General features: G+C 44.0%; 1 protein-coding gene across 1 annotated transcript in view; it reads right to left on the reverse strand.

Moving 5' to 3' along the window:
• The window catches only part of LOC142563982 (uncharacterized), a 44403-nt gene extending 36238 nt beyond the window's left edge, over window positions 1-8165 (reverse strand). The window contains exons 1-2 of the mRNA XM_075674742.1: window positions 7984-8165; window positions 5286-5352 (exon numbers count right to left, since the gene is read on the reverse strand). Coding sequence (XP_075530857.1) covers window positions 5286-5352; window positions 7984-8016 — 100 coding nt within the window. The 5' untranslated portion in view covers window positions 8017-8165. The remainder of the gene's footprint in view (window positions 1-5285; window positions 5353-7983) is intronic.
• Window positions 8166-14525: the final 6360 nt, after the last annotated feature.

A 14525-nucleotide genomic window follows, 5' to 3' on the forward strand; every position in this document is an offset into this window, starting at 1 on the left:
GCCCTGAGGGTAAATAAATAAATAAATAATGTCAAAAGTTGCATTTTATAATTTCGTGGCAAAAATCCAGCACCTGTGTCAGCGTGATGTCAGAGACTTCAAGGCATTTTCTTGTGCATTTAAGCTAATGCGATGCAGTAAAGCATTTATAAACTTGCCAATTTCAGTTTTCTCCTCCTTTAAAATACTACAGCGTAGAGCATACTGCACGGACCTGCTTCTTCAGCACAACCCATGCCCAGCAGCCCAAACCCATGGCTGCATGACCAGATCCGGCCTGCTGGAGTAACACCCCGTCTACAGATTCCTTAAATATGCCCATGCTTAGGTACTCGCATTTTATTGAAGGCCCTTGCGTAAACATTATGTTGAGAACACTACGGATTAAGCACATTTGTAAAAACGGCTCTTGATTATTAAATAGTTATTGCACAAGGAAAGAGCTAAAATTTGTTAGGTCAACACAAGAAAAAACAGCTGAAATTTCAAGTTCGCATAGTCCAACTTGAGCACGAAAATAATGAACACACAAGACAAGAATCATGTACAATACAATCAAGCTGTCACATACAGGGGTGGACTGCACATAGTCACTTTGAAGCAGTTTTTGGAGCAGGCTAAATTTCATTTTGGAGTAATTTTGAGCAGATAAAATTTCATTTTGAAGCAGTTTGGAGCAGGCAAATTAGAATTTTGGCGAAATAAATAATATGGGAGCATATTTCGAAACCACAACGGAACACAGAATAAACCAACATGAGCGCTATGCTGCAACTGTCTTACACTATATATTAAGCTGGATTTTGAAACACATTACCCTGATACTGAAACCGTTTAGTGCATGCTCATTTTGGTAATAAAACTACGTTTTCAGTTAGTGGTCGCAAACACAAAAATATGCATTCTACAATAGCGAGTCCAAAATTTCTAAAATTAACGCAAGGCATTTTTTAAATAGATTCTTCTTTAATTTGTTGTAAAACATCAGTAGAACTACAATCAAACAATATATTCTACACTAATGACGACAGTGGAAAATGTTCTCAAATTATGCAGTTCAGTCAACACGGTAATATAATTTCTGGGTCACCATATGTCACTGCAGACGCAGAGAGCCGCAATCAACCCTGGGCCGCATGATTGGCCGCTCAAGGGACTGTGCATGTGTTCGCGGGCTTCTTTCACGCTCGGAAAAACACTTTTATATAGCACGTATTGAGCAACAGAAAGCTGTATCGGTAGTTTTTCATGTCGCTCTACAATTTTCTCACTGACTCTTTTCATCTAATTATAATATTTGAGTTGATTAATTAATTAGGGCTAATTATGTAATTAGGTAGAACGAAAAAAAATAATCTGAGCATCTCAAGCGACAGCAAACAATATTCTCTTGGTCCTGTACAGCTAGATTCCATTCACATATCTTTAAACTCTGGCTAAAGTTAGCTGGGACGCCCTGTATACAGTTGAACCTCGCAATAATGAAATTGGCGGGGAATGCGAAAAGACGTACTTTCGCAAGATTTTCGTAGTTGCGAAATGAGACAGCACAGACAGGTAATGTGCCACAGAAAGAAACTTTACTGTCAAAATTCCGTTAGCCTACTTCGGCAAGCTTGCTTGAGGATATAGAACCGCATTGTCGACAGCACGAAGCGTGCCGCTTGCATCAACAGTGGCAGCACCTCCGTGGAGCACTAGTCTCAGTCGATAGCTTTCAGAGATACGATCACTTTAGAAAGATTTTGCGTAACTTGGCAGCGGATGCAGCGCAACAACGCTCCACACATGCAGCAGCATTTCTCCAGTGCATGCCGTCGCCCTTAGGTGCCGATGCATCCGGTGCCAAATGTGGAAGTGATCGTATGTCGTGTACCCAGAGGCCATTGATCGTGATTACAGCCCCTTCTTGTAAATATATGTCCGGCGTCGAATCCGTATGCAATGCCTGTCGGGTGGCACCAAAACCAGCATTCTTGAAGCAAGGAAATTGCGTTCCCGGACTCGCTCAATCACGGCCCGATGCATGGCACTCCGTACTGCAACCGCCGTGTCAAGCGCCATAAACAATTCCACGTTGGGGGGACGTGAATTTCCTTGTTTTTGCTGCATTTTTCTCACCGAGGCGCACATTATGCACTGCACTAGGTGTGCAAAAGCCGCTGTCACATGTCGTTAGCAACATGTGTGCCACTTCAAACGAGCTATCAACAAACAAGATGGCGGCCATGATGTGTTTCCAGTGCACGTGATCGCTTCTGGCGTTTGGTTGTTTTGCAATCACAAATGGCACTGCCCACGCAAGACTAATGTGGTACTATTCTGACAAAGAGAGACGTACACCGAGCAAGGAAAACTACTTAAAAGACTAGATGTTTCGAAATTTTTATGAAATTTTACTATAAAGCATTGCATTTAAGCACATTTTAGAGCCTACTAGCCTTGCGCAAGCAAGTAATATGTAGGGTTACATTCCGGCAAATTTTGTTGATGCGAGATTTTAGTACAGCGAAATTTCGTTGTTGAGAGGTACGAAATGCACCAAATGCTATAGGAATTTGCCGGAGATATGAAAATATTTGGTTGTCACGAGAATTTTGTCGCAGGATTTCGCTATTACGGGTTCAGACTGTATTTGAATGTATTGTGTGTGTGCATGGTGTCTACAGTGGAAAAAATAAAAAAATTTTGAAGTGAGGAAATATTGATACGGTAGCTGCCGCTGGTGCTTCTAATGCACTTGTCCTCCTATTTCAGGATTTGCAGAAATAAAGCGAAAACATGAACTGATAGCAGTGCACATCTGCGCCAGTAATGATGCAGTAAGCTTTCAGCCACAATAAAATTTTGAAGTGAGAAGTTACAGGCAACTCAAAACAAACCTCAACTGATGGCGATGGCAGAACTCTGGCAATTACACTTTAGGGGGGGGGCAGCAAGGAGGGTAGGCTTCGGCATTGGCAAGGGAGCCGTTGCACAGTGCGCGAAATGTGAATGGCTGTACTCTTCTTCGTAGAACGAATCTGCTCGCTGTTCACGGTCACTGTCACAGCACACATGCCGAAGCCGTTCTGGCGCAGCGTGGTACCATTCTGGGTCAATTTTCTGAGTTTGGCGCAGGAATTGGAATTTGTATCAAAATGGCACAATTGGTGCAGGAGTCCCACCCCTGACAATATCATCACCTCTTGGCATAGTATTGTGTCATACTCCGAGTGGGTGGCTGGATGGCCAGACTGCTCTGTTTCCTTTCCCTACCCCGTTCTTTGGCCAAAAAGATTACAAATATACATTTTTTTTATTTGCCTAAATTCATCTAATCTATATAAACTCATCTAAATAATTCTATGTATTTTGAAATAACCAAAAGATATCCTTACAAACACTTTATTTGTAAGATACATGCAAAATATTTTTTGAAAGTATGGAGAGAGGATTGGCTTCACTGCATAGCACAGTGGAGAGTCTCCAACTTTCTGCAGTCCTCGTTGCAAAATATGTCTCTTTGGAAATTCAAAACAATACTATGACAAGCAGGGCTCATGCTTGTGGCAAGGGATGTCAGATTCCTAAGTTGTAGACTTGGTGTGGTACATTACAAAGCATGAAATAGTGCAGAGTGCTACTCCATGTTCCTCGCACCAGGTGCGTGTAGCTGTTGGTTTTTACGGAGAATGAAATCTGTTAGTTCATTCATTCGAAACAATTTAAAATATGGCACACAGTTCCCGTCCTCTGTCACAGGTACCTTTATGCCAGGTGCAGCCGTGAAAACAAACCTTGGCCACTGCCGAGACGTTGAGACACTGTCACTGTCCGAATTTGACGACTCCGAGATGATATGGTTTTCAGTATCGTCACTAGTGCTCTCGGAGGAAAATGAAACTACTTCTTCACTGTCTCAGTCTGACAAATCTTCCTTAAACAAACACTTTCACCCCTTTTTTTCCAGAGCGGAGCTGTTGCCAACACACGCATGCACAGAGGAGGACGCCATTTTTAAATCCCAGTTGCCAGCATCAAAACATAACTGAGCGAAAATGCAAGATTTGAATGCATTTTTATTTCTTTACTGCACCATCTGTTGAAACCAAAAAGAACTAAACAAAATTCATCAGGGTAGCTTGAATGTGGCAGTGCACAAGTTGAAGTTGAATTTATTTTCATCAGTAGTACAAACAGTAGTGCAAACAGGTGAAGAATAATTGCGCAATCGGAGGTCCCGAAGTAAAAACTGTCGGGGGGACCTCCTAAACAAGGAACAAATGGGGGTTAGTACAATTGTGGCAACAGTGGCAGGCTACATCATACAAGCGCTTGTTCCAGCGTAGACGAGCCCAGCTCGTCTACAGTAGGGAAAGGGTTAAGAACAGTCAATTGTATTAAAATTATCATATCGACGATGGTAACATAGTGCAATTGCAAAAATTATAGCATTTGTTTACTTATGTGGGGGATAAAACTTTTGAGGAAACAAAATAAATTAGGACTTCAACCGTATTTTATTTCGTTTGCCAACTAAAATGATATGTATTCACACTCGCACCATGCAGGGACTTCACTATGGTGGTGCTGGATGGTACTGTATGCCCAGAAAGAAGCACAAGAGAGCATCCTGGCTCCATACATGCCTTATACATGGTGCGACTTAGCGTGGAAGCTTGGCCTTGGTGATTCATTGGAAAAAGGACACAGCACAAAAAAGACAGGGACACAAGGGAGCGACATGCACACAGCGCTGGTGTATTTTGGCAATTGCAATAGGATGTGCAGATACACTGCTTCGATGTTAAATGCAGCAGCGCTGACATTCGTATCGAGATTGGTTCGGCTAAATGTTAATGCAATTAGCATTCTTAGTGTATTCACACAATTCCAGGAGGTTGTCTGCGTGTCTATCTATCTACCTACCGCATTTTTTCCGCGTATAATCCGCAGTAAAGTCGGGTGCAAGTTATATGTTAATTCTACCTTGAGGTGTGGCCGCGTCTCAAGGTGGAAGCCACACCTCAAGGCAAGGTTTTTCACAATTCTTTATTTCGACATGTTCTATAAAACAAAAACAAAAAGAAAATCCTTTTTCCTTGAGCGGCACCCAAGGTTAAACATAAAAGACGTAAACAAAACATGGCAAAAGCTCATGCTCGGATTAAAGAAAGAAGCAACAGAGGCATAAGAATGAAGGCTTAGGATGTTCAAACAAAAAATTCACCAATTCAAATTAACCAATAGAATGAGCAGGGAGCTGGGCAAAAAGAGCACTCCTGGCATGGCATTTCACGAACCTTCCGTGGCAACTGCAGACACTGGTGATTGTGTAGATGGCACTGTAAGCTGCTCCAAGAGTGCCCTCTGCAACGAAAAGTATGACAATTAATTTCAAAGAGGAATAAAAAGAGAAAGATTAAATGATTAAATGGCAATGCTAAATTACGTGTCTGGCCTGTCTTTGCTCTGAAAAAGTACTCAGAACTCCATTGCCTGAATCATTGGTTCCTTTGAAATAAAATGTAATCCCCGTATATGGATACTATCAATTAGTCTTTAGCAAATGCTCTGTTGAGAGCAATGTTTTTGTTTAGCAAATGTCTTATGAGAAGTGTGGGAACTTCAAGCCATTCTTTTCATTCTTTTGCTGTCTTTGGTGGCTTACCAAGACTCCCCTCAGAGCAACACTAACCTTTCTGGTAGTCTAGATGCAGAATTTGCTGATCCAGCCATAACATGTTTATTTATTGCACGTTTACCACAGCAACACCCTTGAAATACAACTTAATAGAGCAACCAGACAGAGCGTTATGCGAATGGGATGTTAGCGTGGAGACGCCATGCTTCAGTGAGGTTATAATTGGGAAACCACAAGATACCACTGTATTTTTCTTATTTAGTGTTACTTTTATGTCAGAAGACTAGCAAGAGCACAAGAGGGATTGCTTTAATAGAAGCACAAGAAGGTGGCATTAATAAATGAGGCATACAAAAAGGATCTAAAATAATGTTACTGTAGAGCTGTGTCGTCCAGGTGGAGAAAAATTTTTGAACAAGTGCTCTGTCATGGTGACATGGGAGGCACATTTCTGCAGTCTCTCTGCTGAAGGCACTGTGAATTTCACGCCTTTGAGTAGCTGTTTTACTGAACTGTGCCAACTGCAATATACCGAACTCAGCTTGTCTCGCCACACTGGCGCAAGAAAGACGAAATGACGGCATGCCACGCAGATGGGTCGAGCTTCACCGGCAGTGCTATGTCGGGCTCGGCAAGTCGCAGAGAGTAGCAAGAAACAAAATGCAATTTTCATGGCAACCGCGAGAATGACATGAAGCTGACTACCAGCAGTTGGTCACGGCAGTTAGCCACATTAGCAATGACCTTGACAAATTTAACAAAATACCAGCATCCCACAGGACATTGTTGATCGCTGGCTCACTGAATGATTGGCATTTCTTTGTAAGGTGCAGTATTGCAATCGACAATTTTGATTCCGATTGAACTCGAGAGCGGCAGTTGGTACCGGCTGTCGGTGACAGCAGTTAGCCATGTGAGCAAGTGATAAATTCGTCAGAATAATCTTCACCGCAAATGGAAGGACTGACACGCATGTAACTGACTATCAGCAGTTAGCCATATGAACTATTGTGTGAAATTTAACAGATAATACCGGAATCATATGAGGACATTTTTGATCGCGGGCTCAGCGAGTTGGCATTGAATATGTCTGTCTCGATTGGCGCTTATTTGCGCAAGCTACGAAAGGGCGTGGCATTCGGGATGTCACTGACTGCCCTGATAAATTTGGGAGCGAAAATTGCCATGGCTGCCGTGAGGTTGGAAAAAAGGTATTCGGCAGACAGTTATAAACATAATTTTAGGCAGCCAATGGAAGGCGACTACTGCCGTGAGAATAGACACTGCCAAAATTGTACTTCTGAAGGAAAAGCTTTTATATGAAATGAAAACAAAACTAAGTCCATATAGTTTTAACACGGAAAGTAATACAAGTTATATGCAGGAAGTTCTAAAAAAAAAATCATGTACGTCAACATACTGCAGTGAATCACAAGTCCAATGTCGCAAATGAATAAAATATTTGAGAGGGCGTTTAAAGCTGCACCTTTAAGAGTGGAACACGACAGCATTCAAAGATACCCGACTGCTTCTCACGCTTCCCGGCAACTGCAGATGTCACCGTAATGTTCTGAAAACGCTCGCGGCGAACGCTGAGCACGAAGCCGAGCTCTCTGGTTCGTTTTTTTTTTTTTTTTATGGTATTGCAATTCAGTTAGTTCAGTAACACCTATCCGCCACGTGGATGGCCTGCGTGGGTAGGGATGCGTGGCTCGGTACGATTTTTTCTCGGCCGCGGCCGACGGCGCAGGAATTTCTGCGCCACGGGGCAGTTAAGGCTATCGCGTCGAAATGTAGATTATTTACACAGCAGCGCGCTTAGCAAAGGTTGTCGCTTTCGCACCGGCCTCCTGGAGAATCGCAGCACAATCGCCAGGATACTCTTGCCACACTCTTGTGCACTTGCGAATCTCGTAAAACGAGCGCAAATAGTGCCGTGCCGACACATCGAAAATTCCAGGGACAAAGGTCGGACAGCACGCAGGTGGGGTGACCCGGTAACACTGAGCTGACCGAGTCGGACGACTTCGGCGAATTGATTCGCTTGACCCTGCACTGTCGCAGGAATTGAGGTCATGCCTAAAACATATTCAGCCGCTAGTAGCAGTGGATGGATGCTCTTGCAAAGCAAAACGCCTCTAAAATATTCGAAAGTTCGTTCTCTAAAGACCCCGAAGTTGTGCCAGAGTAAAGCAGGCTAAACGTATCGCTCAAAACGACCGCACACATGCGTTCCATACATTAAAGCGTACTTTGCACACAATAAAAACATTACAACACGCCCACTGTTGAGTTTACGAGGACATTGTCAACAAAAACGCTCATGCCAAAGGAGTACGCGCCTTTATTGAACTTACCCACTGATCGATGGAATACTCGTCACAGGCCATGCTCACTGCGTCTGAGAAAGCACTTCTTATAGGTGTATTTGATTAAATCAATAGATGTGTTCTATCAATCTAGAGACCCAAAAAACAAGCATTAGTGACCACACGCACTCCACGCTGCTACACGCTACTTTGTTGTTCTGGCCATGTGGCTCTGGTGCGTCTACGGCTATCACTCGCGTTGGCTCTTTTTGGCTTACAAAACAAAGAAGTTTCGTTTTTGGACCACGTTGCGGCCATGACGCTTCTGGAAGCGCTTCAGGCGCTGGCGTGGGCGCTGGCAAGGTGAAAAAGTATGACGTTTGAGAAACTTCAGTAATATTTTTTTAATGGAAGAAGTTGTACAGTTATGGTAGTACACACTCTATGAAAAGTTTACACCCTTTGAGTCGTATCTTGCCACACAACAATAAACGCCATCTGCTGGTCTTGTCCGCATTTCCTTTCTTTAACGCTGCGAGCCCGGTACTTCCCAGTAATGAACGGCATGCGCGTTATCAGTATGACATATTCTTGCCGACAGCCTTGTGCGGCGTTAAATTTCTAGAAAGGAAACGCAAGCAAGGCGGATGACAATTATTGTTGTGCACTCATAAAACGGTTGCACCCTTTGGGGTGTATATTTCTCCCACATCGATAATCGTCATCTGCCTTGCTTGCGTTTCCTTTCTTGAAAACTCCGCGCTCGCTACTTTCCTGTCGAGAATGCTGCGTCACACTGATAACGCGCATGCCGTTCGTAACTGGGAAGTACCGGGCTCGCAGCGTTAAAGAAAGGAAACGCGGGCAAGACATGACGATTATCGTTGTGGGACAAGATAAGCCCCAAAGGGTGTAACTTTGATTAAGAGTGTACACTCTAAAACAAAATACACCCTTCGGGTCGTATCTTGCCACACAACTATAATCGTCATCTGTCTTGTCCGAATTTTCTTTCGTAAACGCTTCGAGCCCAGTACTTCCCTGTAACGAGCGGCATGCGGATTATCAGCATGACATAGCCATCCCGACAGGAAAGTAGCAGGCGCGGCGTTTTCAAGAAAGGAGACGCAAGTAAGGCAGATGACGATTATTGTCGTGCGCACTCTAAAAACAGTTGCAGCCTTTGGGGTGTATATTTGTCCCACAACGATAATCGTCATCTTTCTTGCCCGCGTTTCCTTTCTTTAACGCTGCGGGCCCGGTACTTCCCAGTCACGAATGGCATGCGCGTTATCAGTGTGACGCAGCATTCTCGACAGGAAAGTAGCGGGCGCCGAGTTTTCAAGAAACACTCATAAAACGGTTGCACCCTTTGGGGTGTATATTTGTCCCACAACAATAATCGTCATCTGCCTAGCTTGCGTTTCCTTTCTTGAAAACTCGGCGCTCGCTACTTTCCTGTCCAGAATGCTGCGTCACACTGATAACGCGCGTGCCGTTCGTGACTGGGAAGTACCGGGCTCGCAGCCTTAAAGAAAGGAAACGCGGGCAAGACAGATGACGATTATTGTTGTGGGACAAGATACGCCCCAAAGGGTGTAAATTTTTCTAAGAGTGAAGGAAACGCAAGCAAGGCAGATGACGATTATCGTTGTGGGACAATTAGACACCCAAAAGGGTGCAAACTGTTTTTTACACTCTTAAAACGGTTGCACCGTTCGGGGTGTAAATTTGTCCCACAACAATAATCGTCATCTGCCTTGCTTGCGTTTCCTTTCCTGAAAACTCGGCGCTCGCTACTTTACTGTCGAGAATGCTGCGTCACACTGATAAGGCGCATGCCGTTCGTGACTGGAAAGTACCGGGCTCGCAGCGTTAAAGAAAGAAACGCGGGCAGCACGGATGACGATTATTGTTGTGGGACAAGATACGCCCCGAAGGGTGTAAATTTTTCTAAGAATGTAGAGTGTGGCATAAATACACCCCAAAGGGTTTACCTTGGTCTAACACACTTCGAAATATTTACACCCTTTAGGGTGTATCTTGTCCCACGACAATAATCGTCATCTGTCTTGCCCGCGTTTCCTTTATTTAACGCTGCGAGCCCGGTACTTCCCAGTCACGAACGGCTTGCGCGTTATCAGCGTGACGCAGCATTCTCGACAGTAAAGTAGCGAGCGCCGAGCTTTCAAGAAAGGAAACTCGGGCAAGACAGATGACGACTACTGTTGTGGGACAAGATAAGCCCAAAGGGTGTAAATATTTCTAAGAGTGAAGAGTGTAAAACGGTTGCACCCTTTGGGGCGTATATTTGCCACACAACGATAATCGTCATCTGTCTTGTTCGCATTTCCTTTCTTTAACGCGGCGAGCCCGGTACTTTCCAGTAACCAACGGCATGCGCGTTATCAGCATGGCATAGCATTCCCGACAGGAAAGTAACGAGCGCAGTGTTTTCAAGAAAGGAAATGCGAGCAAGACAGATGACGATTATCGCTGTGTGACAAATATAAACCCCAACGTGTGCAACTGTTTTTAGAGTGCTACAACAGCCTATTTTACATAGAGTTACTATGCTATTCTATGTCCACTGCAGGACGAAGGCCTCTCCCTGCGATCTCCAATTGACCGGATGGATGGATGGATGGGTGGATGTATGTTATAAGCGTCCCATTTGGAATGGAGCGGTGGGTTGCGCCACCAAGCTCTTGCTATTATACTGCCTAATGTCCTACCTAAGTTAAACAATAAAAAAAAAGAAATAAACACTATGAACTCCCACACCCAAATTTTCTGATCCCCTATTGCTAACTGTGCTTTTGTACGTCTCCGTTTTTTTGTCGTTTCCCTACTTTTCGTCCACCGATCCTCCAATCGCCTCTTACTAAAGCCTATTGCGGATGCGGACATGTGCTCGGTGAGTGAGTGAGTGTCCTGCAGGGAAAACACAACCTCGCGCCACGCCGTTTGGTCGGAAAATGAAGCCTATAGGCTCGCTTCCACTCCGTGCTCCGTGTATCCGTGTATCGGAGCACGGAGTGGAAGCACGGAGTAAATCGCTTTGAATCACTGCGTGAGTAATGACTGAAGAATACAATATATACCCCTCCCGTTTGCACACACGGGGCTTCACGAAGTGTTCCGTAACGAACGACGGCGTTTGGCGCTACCTGTCCTCGGACACTTCGACCGTTCGTCAGGCGCATCGAGGCCGGGCGCTACCTGGCGAACGCTATACGCGGGCAAATCAAGCTATAAGCTTCCCCATAGCTGATTCAGAAGGTGGACTGACTGGTACGTGCGGCGTGCATGTTGTCCACGAAGACGGGCAGCTTGTACGTGGTGTCGATCGGCGTGGTATATACGACCGGAACCTGTGTTGGCAGCTCCTGCGCAGTTTGTACATAACAACAATATGTTATATACAGCCATGCAGCAATGTTTAGATAGTTTTAGGAATTGTTAAAATAACGCCAAAGGTTTCTTTATACTCAGACCATTAATTATTGTATTAAAATAACGCATTTTTGATACCTCTGTTTCAGGTCATGGTAACTTTTCAGTAAGCGGAAATGCTAGTGCACCACATTGTTGCACAGCAATGTACGGGTATGTTTCTGTTACAAGCATGCACATACTGTTGGCAGCACGATTTAATGCCGCGGCTACATAAAATAACTCGCGTGCTGCGATTCATCATCATCATCATCAGTCTGTTTTTTGTCCACTGCAGGACGAAGGCCTCTCCCTGCGATCTCCAATTACGCCTGTCCTGCGCCAACCGATTCCAACTAGCGCCAGCGAATTTCCTAATTTCATCGCTCCACCTAGTCTTCTGTTGTCCTCGACTGCGTTTTCCGTCTCTTGGTACCCATTCTGTAACCCTATTGGTCCAACGGTTATCTAACCGGCGCATTACGTGACCTGCACAGCTCCATTTTTTTCCTCTTGGTGTCAATTAGAATATCGTGTATACTCGTTTGCTCTCTGATTCAAACCGCTCTCTTTATGTCTCTTAACGTTCTGCCTAGCAATCTTCGTTCCATCGCTCTTTGCGTGGTCCTTAACTTATTCTCAAGCTTCTTTGTCAGTCTCCAAGTCTCTGCCCCATATGTCAGCACTGGTAAAATGCACTGATTGTACACCTTCCTTTTCAATTATAATGGTAAGCTTCCAGGAGCTGGCAGTGTCTGCTGTATGCGATCCAATCCATTTTTATTCTTCTGTGAATTTCCTTCTCATGATCAGGGTTCCCTGTGATTAATTGACCTAGGTAAACATACTCCTTCACAGACTCTTGAGGCCGACTGGTAATCCTGAACTCTTGCTCCTTTGCCCAGCTATTTATCATTATCTTTGTTCTCTGCATATCAATCTTCAACCCCAGTCTTACACTCTCTCTGTTAAGGTCCTCAATAATTTGTTGTAAGTCGCATGCATTGCTATTGAATAGAACAATGTGATCGGCAAACCGAAGGTTGCTGGGATATTCGCCGTCGATCTTTACTCCTAAGCCCTCCCAGTTTAATAGCTTGCATACTCTTTCTAAGCACGCAGTGAATAGCATTGGAGAGATTGTGTCTCCCTGTCTGACCCCTTTCTTTATAGGTATCTTCCTGCCTTTCTTGTGTAGAATTAAGGTAGCTGTAGAACCTCTGCAGATATTTTCCAAGGTATTTGCGTAAGCGTTCGGCACTCCTTGATTACATAATGCCGTTATGACTGTTCGATCTCTGCGTAATCAAATGCCTTTTCGTAATATATGAAAGCCATACAGAGAGCCTTATTATACTCTGCGGATTTCTCGATAACCTGATTAGTGACTTGGATGTGATCCATTGTAGAGTATCCCTTCCTGAAGCCCGCCTGTTCCCTTGGTTGACTAAAGTCCAGTGTTGGCCTTATTCTACTGGAGATTATTTTGGTAAATATTTTAGATAATACTGTGAGTAAGCTAATGGGCCTATAATTTTTATATTCTTTAACGTCTCCCTTTTCGTGGATTAGTATAATGTTTGCATTCTTACAGTTTTCTGGGAGCCTTGCAGCCGATAGACACTTCGTATAAAGAGCCTCCAGTTTTTCAATCAATATGTATCCTCCATCTTTGATTAAATCGACTGTTATTCCATCTTCTCCTGCCACTCTTCCTTGTTTCATGTCTTGCAAGGCTTTTCTGACCTCATCGCTAGTTACAGAAGGAGTTTATGTATCCTGTTCATTAGTTTCAAATGAAGTTATCCTGAGTCCTCCGGGTAATGTAGAGGACAGTATAGAATTCTTCTGCTGCTTTTACTATACCTTCGAGATTGCTGATGATATTATCCTACTTATCTCTCAGTGCATATATCTTGGTTTGTCCTATGCCAAGTTTCTTTCTCACTGATTTCATGCTGCGTCCATTTCTTACAGCTTCTTCAGTCTTTCTCACGTTATAATTTCGAATACCGCTTATTTTAGCCTTGTTGATCAGTTTTGACAGATCCGCTAATTCTACCTTATCTCTTGAGTTGGTCGCTTCTTTATTAGGTCCTTTGTTATTTGGGAGAGCGTGCCTACTGGTTGCTTTGGTGCCTTGCCTCCCACTTCCATTGCTGCCGTTGAAGCTAGCCTTGTTACGGCTTGATTCATTACCTTTATGTCAGCTTCATCTCTCTCTTATAAGGCTGCATATTTGTTTGCAAGTACCAGCCTGAATTTTTCCGCTTGTGCCCTTACTGCATCTAGGTTGGCCTGTTTCTTCTTGACCAATTATACTCTTTCTCTCTTCAAATTGAGGTGAATCCTATAGCCCTCACTAATCTATGATCACTGCACTTTACCCTACCAAACACATCTACATCCTGCACTATGCTAGGATCGGCAGAGAGTATGAAATCAATTTCATGTCTTGTTCCCCCATGAGGGCTTTTCCATGTCTACTTTCTGTTGCTACGCTTACTGAGGAAGGTGTTCATTATTCACAGCTTATTTCTTTCTGCAAATAATACCAGCATCTATCCTCTAGCGTTTCTACAATCGACGTCGTAGTTGCTAATTGCTTGTTCACCAGCCTGCTTTTACCGCACTTTTACATTGAAGTCGCCCATTACTACAGTATACCGGGCTTGCACTTTTTTCATCGCCTATTCAACAGCTTCATAAAACTTATCTACTTCATCATCATCGTGAGTGGATGTTGGAGCGTAGGCTTGTACAGACTTCAATCTGTGCCTCTTGTTAAGTTTGATTACGACTACTGCTACCCTCTCACTAATGCTGTAGAATGCATCAATGTTGCCCGCTATGTCTTTACCGATTACGAATCCTACCCCGTATTGCTTCTGATCTGGGAGACCTCTATAGCAGAGGACATGGCTGTTATGCCAGCACTCTATAAGCCTCTCGAATTGTAATCTCACTAAGGCCGAATGGCGCATATGGGGTGTCCAAAATCCAATGTCTATGGCGTGTTTCAGGCTCGCGCAATCGTGTTCGGCTCATTCTACCTGCAAAAACATAGCATTTGAGGGAACCGACAACGAATTTTCATGGTACCCTATAGAAAGCTTACCGTTCTGAGACGAATACCCGCGCTGTAATTACTTGAG

This window comes from Dermacentor variabilis, chromosome 11, assembly GCF_050947875.1.
Source record: "Dermacentor variabilis isolate Ectoservices chromosome 11, ASM5094787v1, whole genome shotgun sequence".
NCBI classification, from domain to species: Eukaryota; Metazoa; Arthropoda; class Arachnida; order Ixodida; family Ixodidae; genus Dermacentor; species Dermacentor variabilis.